General features: G+C 44.8%; 1 protein-coding gene and 1 long non-coding RNA gene across 18 annotated transcripts in view; one reads left to right on the top strand and one right to left on the bottom strand.

Annotated features, from left to right (window-relative positions):
* tenm4 (teneurin transmembrane protein 4) overlaps positions 1-16,218 on the top strand; it is a 170,322-nt gene that overhangs the window by 28,078 nt on the left and 126,026 nt on the right. For 9 of the 12 annotated variants that reach the window (XM_081699661.1, XM_035534072.2, XM_035534067.2 and 6 more), the window contains one exon: positions 14,115-14,401. In XM_081699661.1, the coding sequence (XP_081555787.1) occupies positions 14,179-14,401 (223 nt within the window). In that variant the 5' untranslated portion in view covers positions 14,115-14,178. Of the gene's footprint in view, positions 1-6,252; positions 7,849-11,807; positions 14,402-16,218 lie in introns of those variants that run through there. The other 3 variants (XM_081699663.1, XM_081699662.1, XM_081699657.1) reach the window with 2 other exon arrangements.
* LOC145651793 (uncharacterized) lies at positions 2,641-16,217 on the bottom strand. 6 transcript variants are annotated; one of them, XR_014117778.1, is made up of 7 exons: positions 15,522-16,217; positions 14,206-14,522; positions 10,954-11,810; positions 10,718-10,824; positions 10,389-10,569; positions 10,115-10,259; positions 2,641-2,882 (listed from the first exon to the last, which is right to left on the bottom strand). It is a non-coding gene; the product is annotated as an uncharacterized LOC145651793 (long non-coding RNA). The 6 variants fall into 6 exon arrangements; XR_014117781.1 differs by having other exon boundaries at positions 10,389-10,513; XR_014117782.1 differs by having other exon boundaries at positions 11,115-11,810.

Below are 16,218 nucleotides of genomic sequence, written 5' to 3'. Positions count from 1 at the left end.
GGCCCCTGAAATCCACCTGACCACTGTATTAATCTCACTATACACCACTGTGTAATCGACATGGCCACAGTATTAATCTCACTATACACCACTGTGTAATCGACATGGCCACAGTATTAATCTCACTATACACCGCTGTGTAATCCACATGGCCACAGTTTTAATCTCACTATACACCGCTGTGTAATCCACATGCCCACAGAATTAATCTCTCTGTACTCCACTGTGTAATCTGTCATCTTTCACACCCATCTGTTGACTGAGTACCACTGCTTGAGTTAATTTTTCGCAGTTGATTTTATAACCATGTTTCTTCATGTGTAAAAGAAGGTAATTAAAGACAAACACATGGATTTTGCGATAGCTGTCCAGATTGGGAGACATTCATGGTTTCCATGATTTTCTTCCCTGTTCTTTGACATGTTGCTATGATGGACCTCATTTCCAGTATTTTTGCCGGTGAGTCCTGGAATGCCTTTCAGTGTGAGCGCGATGTTTTCAGTCTTTCAGGTGTCATCAGGAGTTTGAGCCTCTCCTTGAAAACCAAAGAATGACGAACATGAGTATAAATAAACTGTACAAACTGAATAAACTTTTGTCGGTGTTACCCAGCTGCCTTTGTGCTATAGCTGCTCTCCTCAGCCACGCCCTCAGGGTTCCGTTGACCTTTTGCCCAGCGTGTGTGGTTTAGTCTGAGGGCTGCACGACCAGCTGACTGGAGGCGATGGTCTCTGTGTCCGTGCATAGTGCTCAGTGGTGTGGTCAGTGTGGTCAGCTTGGAAGCTGTGCTTTGTGCTTTGGAAGGTTCAAGCTTGTCTGCGGTGTACTGGGCACGGCCAGCCACGGAGCTAATAAACTGGTCATGTTGCTTCATGCCATGCTGTTAGCTTATCAGAACACGCAGGTGGGTGTCCGAGAGGACAGAGAGATGCACACAGTAGTGTGTGTCATCTGAACCTGCTGCTTAGCATTGCTACTGCTATCAATGACAACCATCAGTAAGTGAGACGGTGAGACAGGGCTTTCAGTGCAACTTCTTCCTGTGTGCTGAGCAAGCATGAATTCCCGCTAGCACTTTCTTCACTGCAATGCACTGTCTTCACTGCACTGGCTTCACTGCATGGTACTGGCTTCACAGGACTGTCATATAGAGCAGACTGACTCCTGTAAGCAAGGAATCTTAGACACATGGGGTAAATGTCATGGCGAAGGTGTTGATGTTTTAGTAATATGAGCTTCCTAACTAGAATTGGAATGAAATGCCACTGCAGCGTTTTGTTTAACGTGCATCATGGCCTCGTCTTGTTCCTGCAGGAGTTCTTCAGATGCTTCAGTTTCATTCACTTTGCTGCCCCATTGACTTTCAGCTACAGTCATACAAGCGGCAGATGCCAGCGTAACACGCGAGGGGCTGATTCAGCAGTCCTGCCCCCCCATGTTCCCACACAGCTCCAGACTCTGCACCAATTTACCCCATCGCTATTTGGTTAACATATTCATTAGGTGGGATGTGAAAGAGGGGGAAATTAGACAGTACTCTCTCTGTGTGTGTGAGGGGGTGTCAATGTGTTTGTGTGCATGTGTCTATTGTGTGAGATGTGTGACACATTAATTCAGTGTGATTTATGACTGCCAGAGATGTTGGGAGAGACTTCCTGGGCGTATCATAGAGGATCCTTCTCCTTCTCCTAGAGCACCCTCACGCCCCCAACCTGAGAGCCCCCTCCCAACCTGAAAGCACCCTCATATGGTTTATATTGTGGGGGCTGTTGCTTCAGCCTGCCTGGGTCTGTCTGATTAGACCCTGGATAGCTGTAGGCTGCAGCTGTCGTAATCAATCCTACCTACAGAACCAGATGAACATAGAAAACGTGCTGACTGACCAGTGGAAGGGGTGTGTGCTGTGCTGGATCTATAGCTTATTTCCAATAATGACTCTCTGCAGTGATTCTTTATCTGCTCAGGTTATTGTCACGGCTGAGGTGTGAATAGTTGCTTCTGTTTCCTTTCTTCCAGCAGTGTTGCCTGGTTCGTTGGAGTGAGCCAATGCTGTAATGCCTGGAGCGCTGCCCTGACTGCACGCAGTGTGCTGGGTGGTTGGGGGTTCTCCCATTTCTGCCAGGGCGCCTCCATGGATCTACGCTGTGATCCCTTTTTTACTCATTATTCGGAGCTTCTACTAGAGAGCTATAAAGGCAGCGTTCCTGTCTCGCAGGCTAAGCAAATATTCATGAACTGGGACTTTAACACATGAGATTTAGTACTGCTATCAAAGCATGTCGCCTTGTGCAGTAAACTCAGGCCCCTTGGATTACGTTGTTGACAGCAGCTTGTATTGGGCTACACTCACTGAAAGGGAAAACAAAATACAGACCAGTGGTCGTGTCCGTATGCTGTTAGGCTGATGCCATTATATAGTGATGACATGTTATATATTGATGCCATTATATAGCGATGCCACATTATATAGTGATGCCACCATATATAGTGATGCCATCTTGTATATAGTGATGCATCATGTATGAACTTAGAGGCAGGCACAGGGCCTGGGTCTTTCGGTCCCCATTAAAGCAGTCCACCTAACCCAGCTCCATTCACTGATGGACTGCTGCATTAATGACACAAAATATGCTGTTTGATCACTTCATTATTTATTTACCATTGGTTACACTAATGAATCATTTATTCATCTTAGGCAGGACTCCGTTTGACTTGAGCTATAAGTCAGAATGGCACACGTGGAGAAATGATGCCAGTTCCAACCCAGTGTAGTGGGTTCTCCCAGAAAAGAGCTGTTCTGATCCACTTCCGCCACCTTTCCACCTTTCTTCTCCCGTCTCTGTCCATAGGCCGACTCCCACTGTGCCTCTAACCCTGGATCACTGCAGAAAACAGATGCTTGCATGCAGTTTAAAAAGGTGATAAGGAAAGGTGCAAGGATAGCACAGTTTATCTCGGAAATGTCTTTTAATTTAATTGGTCTTTATTTCAGGGTTATGCAATTCAGTCAACTTGTTACAATGTCATATCCTTTAACACTTAATTTTTTTTTTTATATTCACTATCAAGTGACTAGTATCAAGTGAATTGTTACAGAATAGCTGTTGTAATACCGTCTTGGGATCTGTTGAAGTTTAACTGGAGGTGCTGAGGGGCAAAATGGCAAAAATAATTTTAAATTGAGTGTAGAGTGCGTGTAAAATTAGTGTAGAACAAGTGAAATGTGAGTGTAAAAGAGTGTATACTCTGTTTTCAGCTTTTGCTTGTAGAAGTGCTTTGCTGATACAGGGGCCTGTATCTGTGTGTGTGTGTGTGTGTGTGTGTGTGTGTGTGTGTGTGTGTGTGTGTGTGTGTGTGTGTGTGTGTGCCGTGAGCGTCTGGGCCAGAGCTTTTGGCCTCTGCGTTCTGTGCGCGAGGAAAGAGAGTCAGTCGGATCTGAAGGCACAGTGTTGTCCATGCTGTTTTTGGAAGCCAGTAGAGGGCCCTGCCATTTCCAGAAAGCGTTTGGAACATGAGTCTTGTCTCTGTTCAGAACAATCTTTGCTCAGTCAGTTTCAGCACTGTACCAGAACAGCATTTTCTCACAGGGAGTCTCAGATATTTCCACCAGTACACACTGCACAATATTCTGATGTGTGTGTGTGTGTGTGTGTGTGTGTGTGTGTGTGTGTGTGTGTGTGTGTGTGTGTGTGTTTATGTCGGGAGTGTGTGATTGTGTGTATATGTTTGTGTGTGTGTGTGTGAATGGGTGCATATGCATGGGAGTACATGTTTGTATGTTTGGGGGGCAGGTAGGTGTGTGTGTGTGTGTGTGTGTGTGTGTGTGTGTGTGTGTTAGGACTGGGCGATAAAACGATAACGATAATTGAAATAACCTTTCTTCAATATAAATATATGACATGTTCGATACAACATCGAAAACAACATGAAAAGCCAATGAGAATGAGAACAGCGCCGCGGCGAACCAATCATGTGGCTGGAATGGGTACGGCCACGCCAAGTTGACGCCCCCAGCATGAGCGTAGACGTGAACGCCGGCGTGTGAAATCTTAAAGTGAAAACGACAACAGAAAACATTAACGGAAACTTGAGCGATAGCGTTACTGAAGAAGATACAACATACAACGATGCAACACAAAGCTCAAAAGACGAAACAACAGACCAGCGACCGCTTTCTACAGCAAATGTCTTATGAATGCAGTGGCTACTTTACTGCAAAAAACGCGACGCTAAAAAGCGCAGAAAATGTCGAATTTAAGCGGCTGACTAAAGTAATTGACCCTCATTACCAATTCCCTCCTTGGCCGTGAACAGTTTTCTCAGCAAAACACTGACAGAGCTGAGCTGATGGGAATTTCTTGTACCATGGAGCATAAGCTGACCACAGTATTCTCCTTCATTTACTTTTAAAAGCTGCTTGAATTTGTTCTGATATATATATAGAATGTTGTTTTTGTCTATTTATTTATAGATTTGTTTCCTAAAATCTTAATTTTTAAAAATTAATTAAACAAAATGTTTAATTAAAAAAATAATTTAAACAATTTCTAAAATCTTAATTTTAGATTTAAGAATTTAGAATTTTAGAATTAAGATTTTGTTTTATTTGAGTTAACCATTAAAGTGTGTTCTCCTATAAAACCTTTAAAGGGTCAGAATCGAGATTTAAAACAAATTGTATTACCTATTTTATTTATTTAGAATTGTGTTTGTGGTGTATGGATGTTGGTGGATGGGGGTGTGTGGCTGTCTGTGTGTAGGTTTGGGCAGGGTTATTTGTGTTGGTGAGTGTGTGTAGGTTTTGATGGGGGTGTTCGTAAGTGTGTGTGATTGTGGGGGTAGGTTTACATGGGAGTGTTTGTGTGTGTGTAGGTTTGGGCGTGGGTGTTTGTGCGTGTGTGTAGGTTTGGGCGGGGGTGTTTCTGTGTGTGGGTATGTGTGGGTTTGGGTGAGTGTGGCTGTGTGTGTGTGTGTGGGTTTGGGTGAGTGTGGGTGTGTGTGTGTGGGCGTGGGAGTGGGCGTTGGTGTGTGTGCATGGATATGTGTTTTATTGTTTGATAGGCCTCTTAATGACTCCTGGTTGAAGAGAGTATGAGATTACAGATCGGACAGAGGGTCTCTGAGTCCACGATGCAGATTAGAGTTGTCATCTCCCAAGGCCTGAAGTTGGGCTGGCTTTGTTTTACTGTAATGGGGACAGTACACTGTCCCCATTACTGTGTGCACTGGTCTAAATTTTCCTCGGTTATCGAGGCATGTGCAAGAGCACGCCTCTAGGAACGTTAGCAATGCTTTTCTCATCATCTGCTTTCACATGCATATTGTGTCATGTTGTTCATTGTGGAAAGGAGCAGCTATCCCATTATTGGAATGCTGTACCTGGTTCTGAATTGGGAAAGACATACACACTGGAGGTCTGTGTAAAGGTATTCTCTTTGATGCTACTTGAAAACGTGGAATATTTTGAAATATTTTCAGAACTCTGAAATATGTTTAAGCATCTTTAATACAGTGAGTGACGTTTTCCGTCTGTGACCCATTTTTCTTTCTCGTCGGATTCCTGCCTTCTGTGAAATATTACGATGGAATATGCTACAGTTTTAGGTCTTTTTGTCCCACATGAGCCATCTATTTTAAATTACACTCAGGTCTCTATAGATTACAACATTAAGGATATGTAGTGATAATGTTGCAAGACTGTTTTAATGGTTGGAAATGAACAATGCTAATAATACTAATATAATTGAGAAAACAAGGGATATCCCGACTGGATCCAAAATATCAGTATCAGAGCCAATCCAGGCACTTTCTAATGGATTGGGATCAGCTGTTTTAAATCAGATCCAGGTTAAAGTTGATCCTTTGTTAAGGCCTCCAAAGCCTCCAAAGCTGCCTCCAAAGCCCCTCCCCACAGCCCTGCCTCCAAAGCCCCTCCCCACAGCCCTGCCTCCAAAGCCCCTCCCCACAGCCCTGCCTCCAAAGCCCCTCCCTACAGCCCTGCCTCCAAAGCCCCTCCCCACAGCCCTGCCTCCAAAGCCCCTCCCTACAGCCCTGCCTCCAAAGCCCCTCCCTACAGCCCTGCCTCCAAAGCCCCTCCCCACAGCCCTGCCTCCAAAGCCCCTCCCTACAGCCCTGCCTCCAAAGCCCCTCCCCACAGCCCTGCCTCCAAAGCCCCTCCTCACAGCCCTGCCTCCAAAGCCCCTCCCCACAGCCCTGCCTCCAAAGCCCCTCCCCACAGCCCTACCTCCAAAGCCCCTCCCTACAGCCCTGCCTCCAAAGCCCCTCCCCACAGCCCTACCTCCAAAGCCCCTCCCTACAGCCCTGCCTCCAAAGCCCCCCCCCACAGCCCTGCCTCCAAAGCCCTTACCCACAGAGAACGCTACTGTACATGTCATGAAATGAACACAAAGCTCACCAACAAGGAAGCAAAAATGTATTTTAAGATATGAAAAATCTCTGTTTGGTAAAAGAACTAGCACACATTTATTTCAGTGCTTATATATTCATATCAGTAATATGAGTAAGTGATATGACTAAGCTCTGAAATAAATGTGGTCAAAGCAAAGAAACAGAACTGAAGAGGGGAGCGTAACAGAGATGGAGCTGAGACCAGAATAAACACTGGACTGGCTTTCTTCAGTGGGCAGAGCAGAATAAACACTAGCTTGGCTTTCTTCCGTAGTGAGACCAGAATAAACACTGGACTGGCTTTCTTCAGTGGGCAGAGCAGAATAAACACTATTTTGGTTTATCAGAGGTGTTGAGACCAGAATAAACACTAGCTTGGTTTTCTTCCGTAGTGAGACCAGAATAAACACTGGACTGGCTTTCTTCAGTGGGCAGAGCAGAATAAACACTATCTTGGTTTATCAGAGGTGTTGAGACCAGAATAAACACTAGCTTGGCTTTCTTCCGTAGTGAGACCAGAATAAACACTGGACTGGCTTTCTTCAGTGGTGAGACCAGAATAAACGCTAGATTGTCTTATCAGAGGTGTTGAGACCAGAATAAACACCATCTTGGCTTTCTTTTGTAGTGAGACCAGAATAAACACTACCTTGGCTTATCAGAGGTGTTGAGACCAGAATAAACACTACCTTGGCTTATCAGAGGTGTTGAGACCAGAATAAACACTGGCTTGACTTTCAGAGTTGCTGACAGCTCCAGAAGATGAATGGTTTCAGGAGTTATGTGGAGTTGGCTGTTTTATTGTTTCTGTTCTATTGGTAGGGTGTGCTAGCTACCTACCAAAAATAGCCAGACCAATTAATATTGTTGTGGAATTAAATGTTTCCCTAGTAATGTAATGCACCTTGTATTTGTGAAGTTGTTTCAGCTGTATAACTAACATTAGTTGGCTAATTTTCCAATATTAGCCAATTACTTTGCTAACGGTGTCTTTTTTTGCTTCAGAGTTCATTGTTTGTTTGACAGACAGGACAGCTATGATTCAGATCGCTTTCCCTGCTACCGTCTATGGTATTTTGTAAGCAACACTATGCATAATATGCACCCGTGTCACAAACGGTAGCTACAGTTTCTTCTCAATGTCAAGTTTATGTCTTGAGCACAAATTAAAATATGTGGAGACTACAACTTACTTATTGCAGTTGTGAACTCAAGGATAACGATCACCAGCCTAATGCAGGAATGATGGTACGGCAGACGAGAGCGAACACTTCAGCCGGTTTAATGGACAACAAAATGGACAACGGAAAACAGAAGGCAGTCAGACACATGACCGGCAGAGTGAACTACACAACAGGATCACCAAAGAGATTATAGGAACGACAGGACAGCACGATGTGTGCAGCGGGAGAAACTGAAGGAGAGCTGCTGGTTAAGCAGGTACCAGGGCTCAGGTGTTGGTGCTCAGGGCGTTGTGGGGTCAGCGGTCCTGTTATATTTTACTGTTGCTTCCTCCCTGTGAAAATGTAGCTTTGCAAATACTACTAGTAGCTGTATGAAGTGTAAAATACTTTTGAATTACAGACATGTTTATTAGACAGCATGAATGGTGCTACTCTTAACTGACATTTAAATTGAGAATTTTTTAAATAAAGCACCGTTATTATTCATTTTACATTTAAGCACATTATTCTTATTTAATTATCTTTTACCCCACATGACAAAGTTCGCTTGCGATGCTAATACGTGTAACGATTGCACGAGCAGGACGCACAGACTCCCTTGACTTTGGGAAACATGCAATCACATCGAGCGTATAAGACAATGGTGGCACTCACGCATAACATTAACAATGAACATCAGCACACTCAACGCTACCGATAAAGACATTAACCTAGGCTTGACAAACATGGATGCTATCACTCTACTCAGACGCTAGCCAACAGTGGCCAAGCCCGAGACGCCCTGGCGGGGTTTAAATGCACGGCAACATGCACCTTTAAAGCCCGTGCAGGAGCGCGTGGCCACATACAAGGGTGAACCCCCCTGCACGCGGCAGGCCGGCCGCACCACGTGACTTGTCGGGGGGGGCGTCCCGTGACGATGCAGTAAAGGGAAGTTTTTGCACGTGGCTTTTATTCTGACGTGTCCCACAGCATAAACAACCGTGACGGATTTAATGTTTTCTACTTTAATTTCATAAGACGTTTACCTCTTGTCATGGGCGACGAACGTGAGAAAAAGGAAGGAAGCATACGTGTCTCCAAATTAAGAGTTTAGTGAAAATTAAAAAGAACATAAATGTGCAGAAACAGGAACTAAAGGAAGCCAACACAACATCAGTGACTGACACCTATATGGCGGACAAAACCAAAACATAGAACACATGCAACAGAAAAGCATGACATATAACAAAAGGTCACATGGACCCCGGCACCACCAACCAGAGGTCGCTGGCATTCATAATTACCGTAGATATGAGCTTTCGCTTCTGTTCTGTTAATAAAAACAGTGTTTTTGACGTTTATCACGTTTTGGAATAACACTTCCAAAGCAGCTGCAGATAAGACACTATCTAACGTATCGGACGCATCTGGTCGATATACAATTTGAATAATAAGGTCAGTATTGGTGCCGATCCAATACTCTGGATTGGTTGTGCATCATTTAATATAAACACACACGAGCACGCACGCACACACACACATAAACACACACACACCCCTTCACATAGAGCTTAGGGACAAGAAGAGTTTTTAATGCCCCTTCACTGTCAGCCTGCTAGCACTCACTGGCTCGTGGTAAAGGGGTATATTTAACGCAGTGCTGTGTGCAGAATCACAGCGTGGATCGTCTGATGTAACTGGGGTAGTGACTGTGTCCCCGTAGCGCAGGTTCTGCTCTGTCAGCATGTTTAGAGAGTTTGAGATGTGGGAGGACAGCCTCTTGCCCAGGAGGAGATTACAGCCAGTTGATTATTGCTTAGCTGCCTTTCGGTCTGTGTTCACCTCTGCCAAGGCTGTTAATCTGCCCCTGCCCTGGCCAGGGGGCATAATGAGCTGTAATCACTGCTAATGAGCCACTGTGTTACCAACCACCCACCTTCTCCCAGACCTTCACTCTCCATACCTCACCCCTCCATTCACTCTCCATAACTCATCCCCCCCACTCACTCCCCATAATTTACCCCCCACTCATGCTCCATAACTCACCCCTCTCATTTTCTCAAGAGTGTTGAGTTGAGTTCAGATCCTCCTCTCTGCCCTCTGTGTTGAAAGCACACCATTCTGCTGAGTCCTGGCTGTTTGTCAGAGCTGAGCAGGTGAGCTTTAAAACCTGACTGTCCTCCCCTGCTCTGATCTGCTATTGGCTGTGACTGAGTGGGTGGTGTAGATATGCTGCAGCCCACGCTGAGTTCTTAAACCTGGGCGCTACACAGCATCACCCCAACTGGCTTCTACCTATCTGACAGGTTTGGAACTTCCTGATGCAAAAACGCTGATTTATCGTTCTTATGCGAGGTTTTGAGGATACATATGACAGCAAAAATAAAGAAAAATCACCGCTGTGTTGTCTCTTCTAGGCACGCAACGTGGTGTTTGCAACAGTCAGTAATGTCCCTTCTGAACATCTGCGGTTTTGTTGTACCTATTGTTTTAAAATCAGGAAACTTGAACTAGCTAGTTTTTAACACAGTAAAACAAACCTGGGTGGAGAATGTGGAGACAGAGTAATGCTGACAGGGACGATATGACCAGCATCGTATGTCCAGTAACCTCTGAAGGGCGGCTGAGTTCAAAGCTTCTTAGGCCTTTAGCCAAGCTCTCTGCTGTCCTCTCAACAGCAGGGCTCTGTAGTACGAACCAAATGTCACCTCCATGCACACTTGTCTTTATGGTTTAAAGCAATGGACTTGTAATTCTCTACATCAGACCACAAACAACTCCAATACTATAAAAATGCTCAAATAGCTCACATACATGGGTTCCATGTGTAGATCAGAACTAGAAGACACCACACGTTATCCAGTCTTCTGTTTTGCTTGTCCTAAGACAGTATTGAATCTGTCGGTGCATGGTAACGGACTAAGGGCTACTGAAGTCTTCTGAAACGAAAGCAGCCAGTGGTGATGCTCTCTCACCCGCGGCTTGTCTACATACACTGAAACATCAGTGTGAAAGAGAAATATAGGCTAACATCATGTTAATGCAGTGAAGCATGTCCTGACATTTTTGACACATTGTTGCAGTGCCATGACATAAAGCATTTGTCTAGAATTTTCTGCAGCTATATTAAGGGCTTTTCCCACCTGCCAGTGTAGTCTATCAGGGCTGTTCTTCTACTGTTCTGCCCAATATGGCACAAATCCAGAGCCTCCAGAAACCCATTGGCATCTTGTCCTCAGATGCTTTTCAGCTGTGGTGATTAGATAAAAACAGACATGTCTGACTTCTCCGTCCAGATCATTACTTCTACCAAATGTATCATCAAACACAGACACACGCACACAGAGGACCAGAATGTATTCTTGGTCTTTCACTTAACTTGATCTTAAATTTTTAGCAGATGCATGCCAGTCAACATTCTCCTTCCAAAGACACTTATATGCACCAGGCATCCACTGTCATAGTGCATGTGAGGCCTGTTGCTTTACTGAAAGAATGGACCACTTTCCCAGGGCCTGAAAGACATGACCTTACACACACCGACCACGCAGTACCAAGCAGTAAGTCTTGTCCGGGAAGGTGCTGCATCTGCGTGTCTGCACTGATCTCTCTGGAAATCAAGACAAAACATTTCAACAAAACCCCCTCATACGGCAACATAAAGCCTCAGAATGAATCAGCACAGGCTGGAGATTCCTGTGTAAAGACTGAAAATATGGTAACCCTGAAGCCAAAGTCTGAAATGTGAGCGGCCAGCTGAAGAGCCTGTGTGGATCTGGAAGTGAAAGGCGTTTGTGCGAAGGGCAGAGGGTCCCCACGCTGAGGTCCCCATGTTATTAATCACTGCCATCTTTTCAGCTGTCAGTCCATACAAAAGGTGACCTCAGCACCACAATGGATGCCCCAATGAAGGGACGTTTGAAAGGAGTTTAGGTCTGATGTAATGTGAACTGCTGCCCAAACTCAACACATTTTAACTACCTTTAAAGAGCTTAAAAATCTTTGCTTTGAAGTTTGTTTTTAGATTTTAGATCTTAACTTTGAACTCAGAGGCTGTCTACGGTAATGGTGTTGTTTTAGTGCTGCTGTTTAACACTAGTTCCAAACCTGTGACTCATACCGACCTTTTCACCTAGTCTGTCTTCTGCACGTATAAATCAGCCTCTCCCCGCACATCAGACAAGCATGACGTGCCTGACGATCTCTGCTGCGTTGAACACCTCATTTGGATCTCTGCTATTGTGGAGAGTTCAATGGAAACATTAAATCAATCAAGAGGGGAACTCTTTCCACCTTAAGCGAACCCTGGAGGAAACAGTAACCCAGCAGTTGATTCCTGTGCCATTGACCTTTCTTATCCTACAGCAGCTAGGCTCAGTTATGTTAGTAATACATCACTGCTCCTGTGTAACACCCTGTTACATTAGTATTACACCACTGCTCTTGTGTAACACCCTGTTATATTAATATTACACTATTGCTCCTGTGTAACACTCTGTTATATTATTACACTACTGCTCCTGTGTAACACCCTGTTACATTAGTATTACACCACTGCTCCTGTGTAACACCCTGTTATATTAATATTACACTATTGCTCCTGTGTAACACCCTGTTACATTAGTATTACACCACTGCTCCTGTGTAACACCCTGTTATATTAATGTTACACTACTGCTCCTGTGTAACACCCTGTTACATTAGTAACATCCCATGTGATTCCTGTCTAATAAACAACACTACACCTGGAGAGATAGCTGTGATTCCCATCATGGGAAGACTGCAGTAAGTGTTGCATTTTCTCTCAGACTCATTAAATGAGAAAAAAAGGTGAATATTTGTGGTAGAATTTGGAACATAAAGTTTACAGTCACAAAATTTGTGTAGCATAGTTTAGCAGGATAAATCTTGCCGACTGTTTTAGGAGCAGTAGGGTTTGCGCAAAGCTAGCGTGTAGCATAATGGAAGTTCAGACTAGACAGAGGAGGTAAACCATTATGGCAAGATCGAGTGCCGCACGTCATTGTCCTTGTTTGGTTCGTTTTGTTTACTGACATTTATGGTCTAATCAGCAACATAAAATGGCAGAAATGTTGGTGTTCATGTCAGGCATCTGTGTGTAAGGTTATTAGTGGGTCTGAGAGAAAGCGTGGCCGATTCTTAACTGAAACCCTCTTCCTTGTATGTATATCTTGCACTGTTCTGGGTGAGCAGTTGAGAGAAAGACATTGTTATCGTTGTCTAAGACAGTAAAATGACAGGATAGATGATTTGAAGAAACAAGATAAAGAAATGGGAATTTCACACCCTTTTTTATTCTTGTTCAGTGACTATATAACTCAAGTTGATTTATTGAGTGACACTGAACAGAATTGAAAAAGCTGAAATGAGAATTGAAATGGTCTCAGTGAAACTTCCTGTGAGATGTAGTGTTAGGGTGGTGTAGTGTTTGGGTGGTGCAGTGTTGTAGTGTTTGGGTGATGTAGTGTTATAGTGTTAAGGTGATGTAGTGTTAGGCTGGTGCAGTGGGTGATGTAGTGGTGCAGTGTTAGGGTGGTGTAGTGTTATAGTGTTAGGGTGGTGCAGTGTTAGGGTGATGTAGTGTTAGGGTGGTGCAGTGTTAGGGTGTTATAGTGTTAGGGTGGTGCAGTGTTAGGGTGATGTAGTGTTAGGGTGGTGCAGTGTTAGGGTGGTGTAGTGTTATAGTGTTAGGGTGGTGGAGTGTTAGCGTAGTGCAGTGTTAGGGTGGTGCAGTGTTATAGTGCTAGGGTGGTGCAGTATTAGGGTGGTGTAGTGTTATAGTGTTAGGGTGTTATAGTGTTAGGGTGGTGCAGTGTTAGGGTGATGCAGTGTTAGGGTGGTGCAGTGTTAGGGTGGTGTAGTGTTATAGTGTTAGGGTGGTGCAGTGTTAGGGTAGTGCAGTGTTAGGGTGGTGCAGTGTTATAGTGCTAGGGTGGTGCAGTATTAGGGTGGTGTAGTGTTATAGTGTTAGGGTGGTGCAGTGTTAGGGTGGTGCAGTGTTATAGTGCTAGGGTGGTGCAGTATTAGGGTGGTGTAGTGTTATAGTGCTAGGGTGGTGCAGTATTAGGGTGGTGTAGTGTTATAGTGTTAGGGTGGTGCAGTGTTAGGGTGGTGTAGTGTTATAGTGTTAGGGTGGTGCAGTGTTAGGGTGGTGCATTGTTATAGTGCTAGGGTGGTGCAGTATTAGGGTGGTGTAGTGTTATAGTGTTAGGGTGGTATAGTGTTAGGGTGGTGCAGTGTTAGGGTGGTGCAGTGTTATAGTGTTAGGGTGGTGCAGTGTTAGGGTGGTGTAGTGTTATAGTGTTAGGGTGGTGCAGTGTTAGGGTGGTGTAGTGTTATAGTGTTAGGGTGGTGCAGTGTTAGGGTGGTGCAGTGTTATAGTGTTAGGGTGGTGCAGTGTTAGGGTGGTGCAGTGTTATAGTGTTAGGGTGGTGCAGTGTTAGGGTGGTGCAGTGTTATAGTGTTAGGGTGGTGCAGGGTCATAGCAGTGACGTTTGTGTCTGTTGCTGCCTGTTCCAGATTCACAGCAGCTGAACACCATCCTTCTCCCCCTTTTGATGTGGACATTTAAGACAAGCTCAGCATGGAAGCGAAGGAGCGCCGACCGTACCGATCCCTGACCGCCCGGCGAGACGCCGAGCGCCGATACACCAGCTCATCCGCTGACAGTGAGGATGGCAAGATCAACCCCAAGTCCTACAGCTCCAGCGAGACCCTCAAGGCCTTCGACCAGGACCCTCGGCTGACCTACGGAGGTCGCGTGAAAGAGCTGGTACACCACGAGGTGGACGAGGTCACCAGGCAGGGTGAGGGCACGCGACCTGTTTCCTCACACCAGGCACCCTGCTGCGTCACTCCACGACGCCACACTCAGCTCACACATCTCAGCTCCACCATCCCACTATGCCACACCCTGGAAAAAAAGAACTTTAAAGAAGAAAAATACAGATTCTGATTGAGGTGCTGGTCATTTGGACAGTGTGTCGTATAATGCGATCTCATTAATTAATCACATTATTAATCAATTAATCACATTATCTCACCAGGCAGTGTATCAAGATCATAAACTGGCATGTATTCATACTGTGGTGTTTTGTTCTGCGTAATTAAATCACATTTGGTCCACGCGCTCTTTAGAGGTTTTTGATCAGCGTCAGCTTTGACCTCATTTATATTATCATTTATATAAGCGTAATGTTGTGATGAAGTCACAAATATCAGTTACTCTGGCTTCAGCATCGTTCTCTGTTGAGCAGCCCATGCTAAAGTGGAGCTCTGTGGGGGCGTGGCTGTGGTGTTGGGGGCGTGGCTGTGGCGGTGTGGGGCGTGGCTTGCAGGCTGTTGACAGGCACCATGTCCCCCTAGATATGCTTCACAGTGATGTGCATTTGAGCATTTGGTCTGTGGTTAATGTATTTCCTTCCTCAGCACCTTCTCAGAGTTAAGAGATAACAGAGAGCTGAAAGTATAGCACATGTTCCATTAGCTCAGCGGCCGATTAATGAGCACACTGAGGAGAATGCCAAATCACAGATGTCTTTTATGACCTTCTAATGTGTCCAGCTGATGATGACCTGAAAAAACACCAGCCTCCCTGCCTGAATACTGAATGTATTGTAGCGTTCAGACGCCCTGTTATCACAGCCTCCCCCAACATCAGTCTGGCCTCTGTATTTAATATGATCTGCTTCCTGCCACTTTACTCACAGCTGATTTTCACATCACTGCACTTCCTCAGCATTTACACTAAGTGCCATTTTGCTGTCACTGCTAGCAAAGATATAAGACAAATGAATAACTTGCTATTTGCCACTGCACAGTATCCGTGTAATGAATGATCGCTTAATAAGGGAGGGATTTACTGCTTAAAGGGTAAATTAAATAGGCAGATATCATTTAAACAGTTAAAATCACAACAAATCCTACCGATTTGAAAGCTTGTACAAAGCTGTAGTGCAGAGTTGGAGGACAGGGTTGGAGGACAGGGTTGGAGGACAGGGTTGGAGTGCGGAGTTGGACTGCGGAGTTGGAGTGCGGAGTTGTAGTATGGAGCTGTAGTGCAGAGTTGTAGTATGGAGCTGTAGTGAAGAGTTGCAGTATGGAGCTGTAGTGCAGAGTTGTATTATGAAGCTGTAGTGCAGAGGTAATACAGAGCTGTAGTACAGCGCTTTCAGTGCTCCCTTTTTTGGCATGGATTAAGATAATTTCCTGTTTATTAGCTCTTCATTGGAAGAAGACGTTCAGCTCCCACTGAGAGCTGTCCAATGAGACGCGATAAAAAGCTGCTGCCGTGTGAATGTTAATTAAGTAGTGTTCTGTAGAAAGGTTTCTCAGAACACGTGATACAATCAAAGGCAGGCACAGCCTGTCACAACACAGTGTGGAGACACAGCCAGTCACGACACAGTGTGCAACCTGTCTGCCATATTTGGACTTGATCTGTTCTCACTGATCTAATTTGCCACCATGTATTTGTTTGTTTTATGGTGTCTTGATGAAGTAATGAGTGATAATGTGGAATATCTGTATCATTAGATCTAGTTTGATTATTTCTGCTGTAACATTTAGTCAGTGGTTGTAACCCTCAGATACACAGCAAAGTTTTAAACACCTACAGCTAAAG

This window comes from Electrophorus electricus, chromosome 17 (assembly GCF_041902795.1).
Source record: "Electrophorus electricus isolate QZ-2024a chromosome 17, ASM4190279v1, whole genome shotgun sequence".
NCBI lineage: Eukaryota > Metazoa > Chordata > Actinopteri > Gymnotiformes > Gymnotidae > Electrophorus > Electrophorus electricus.
This window is presented reverse-complemented; position numbering and strand designations above follow the sequence as displayed.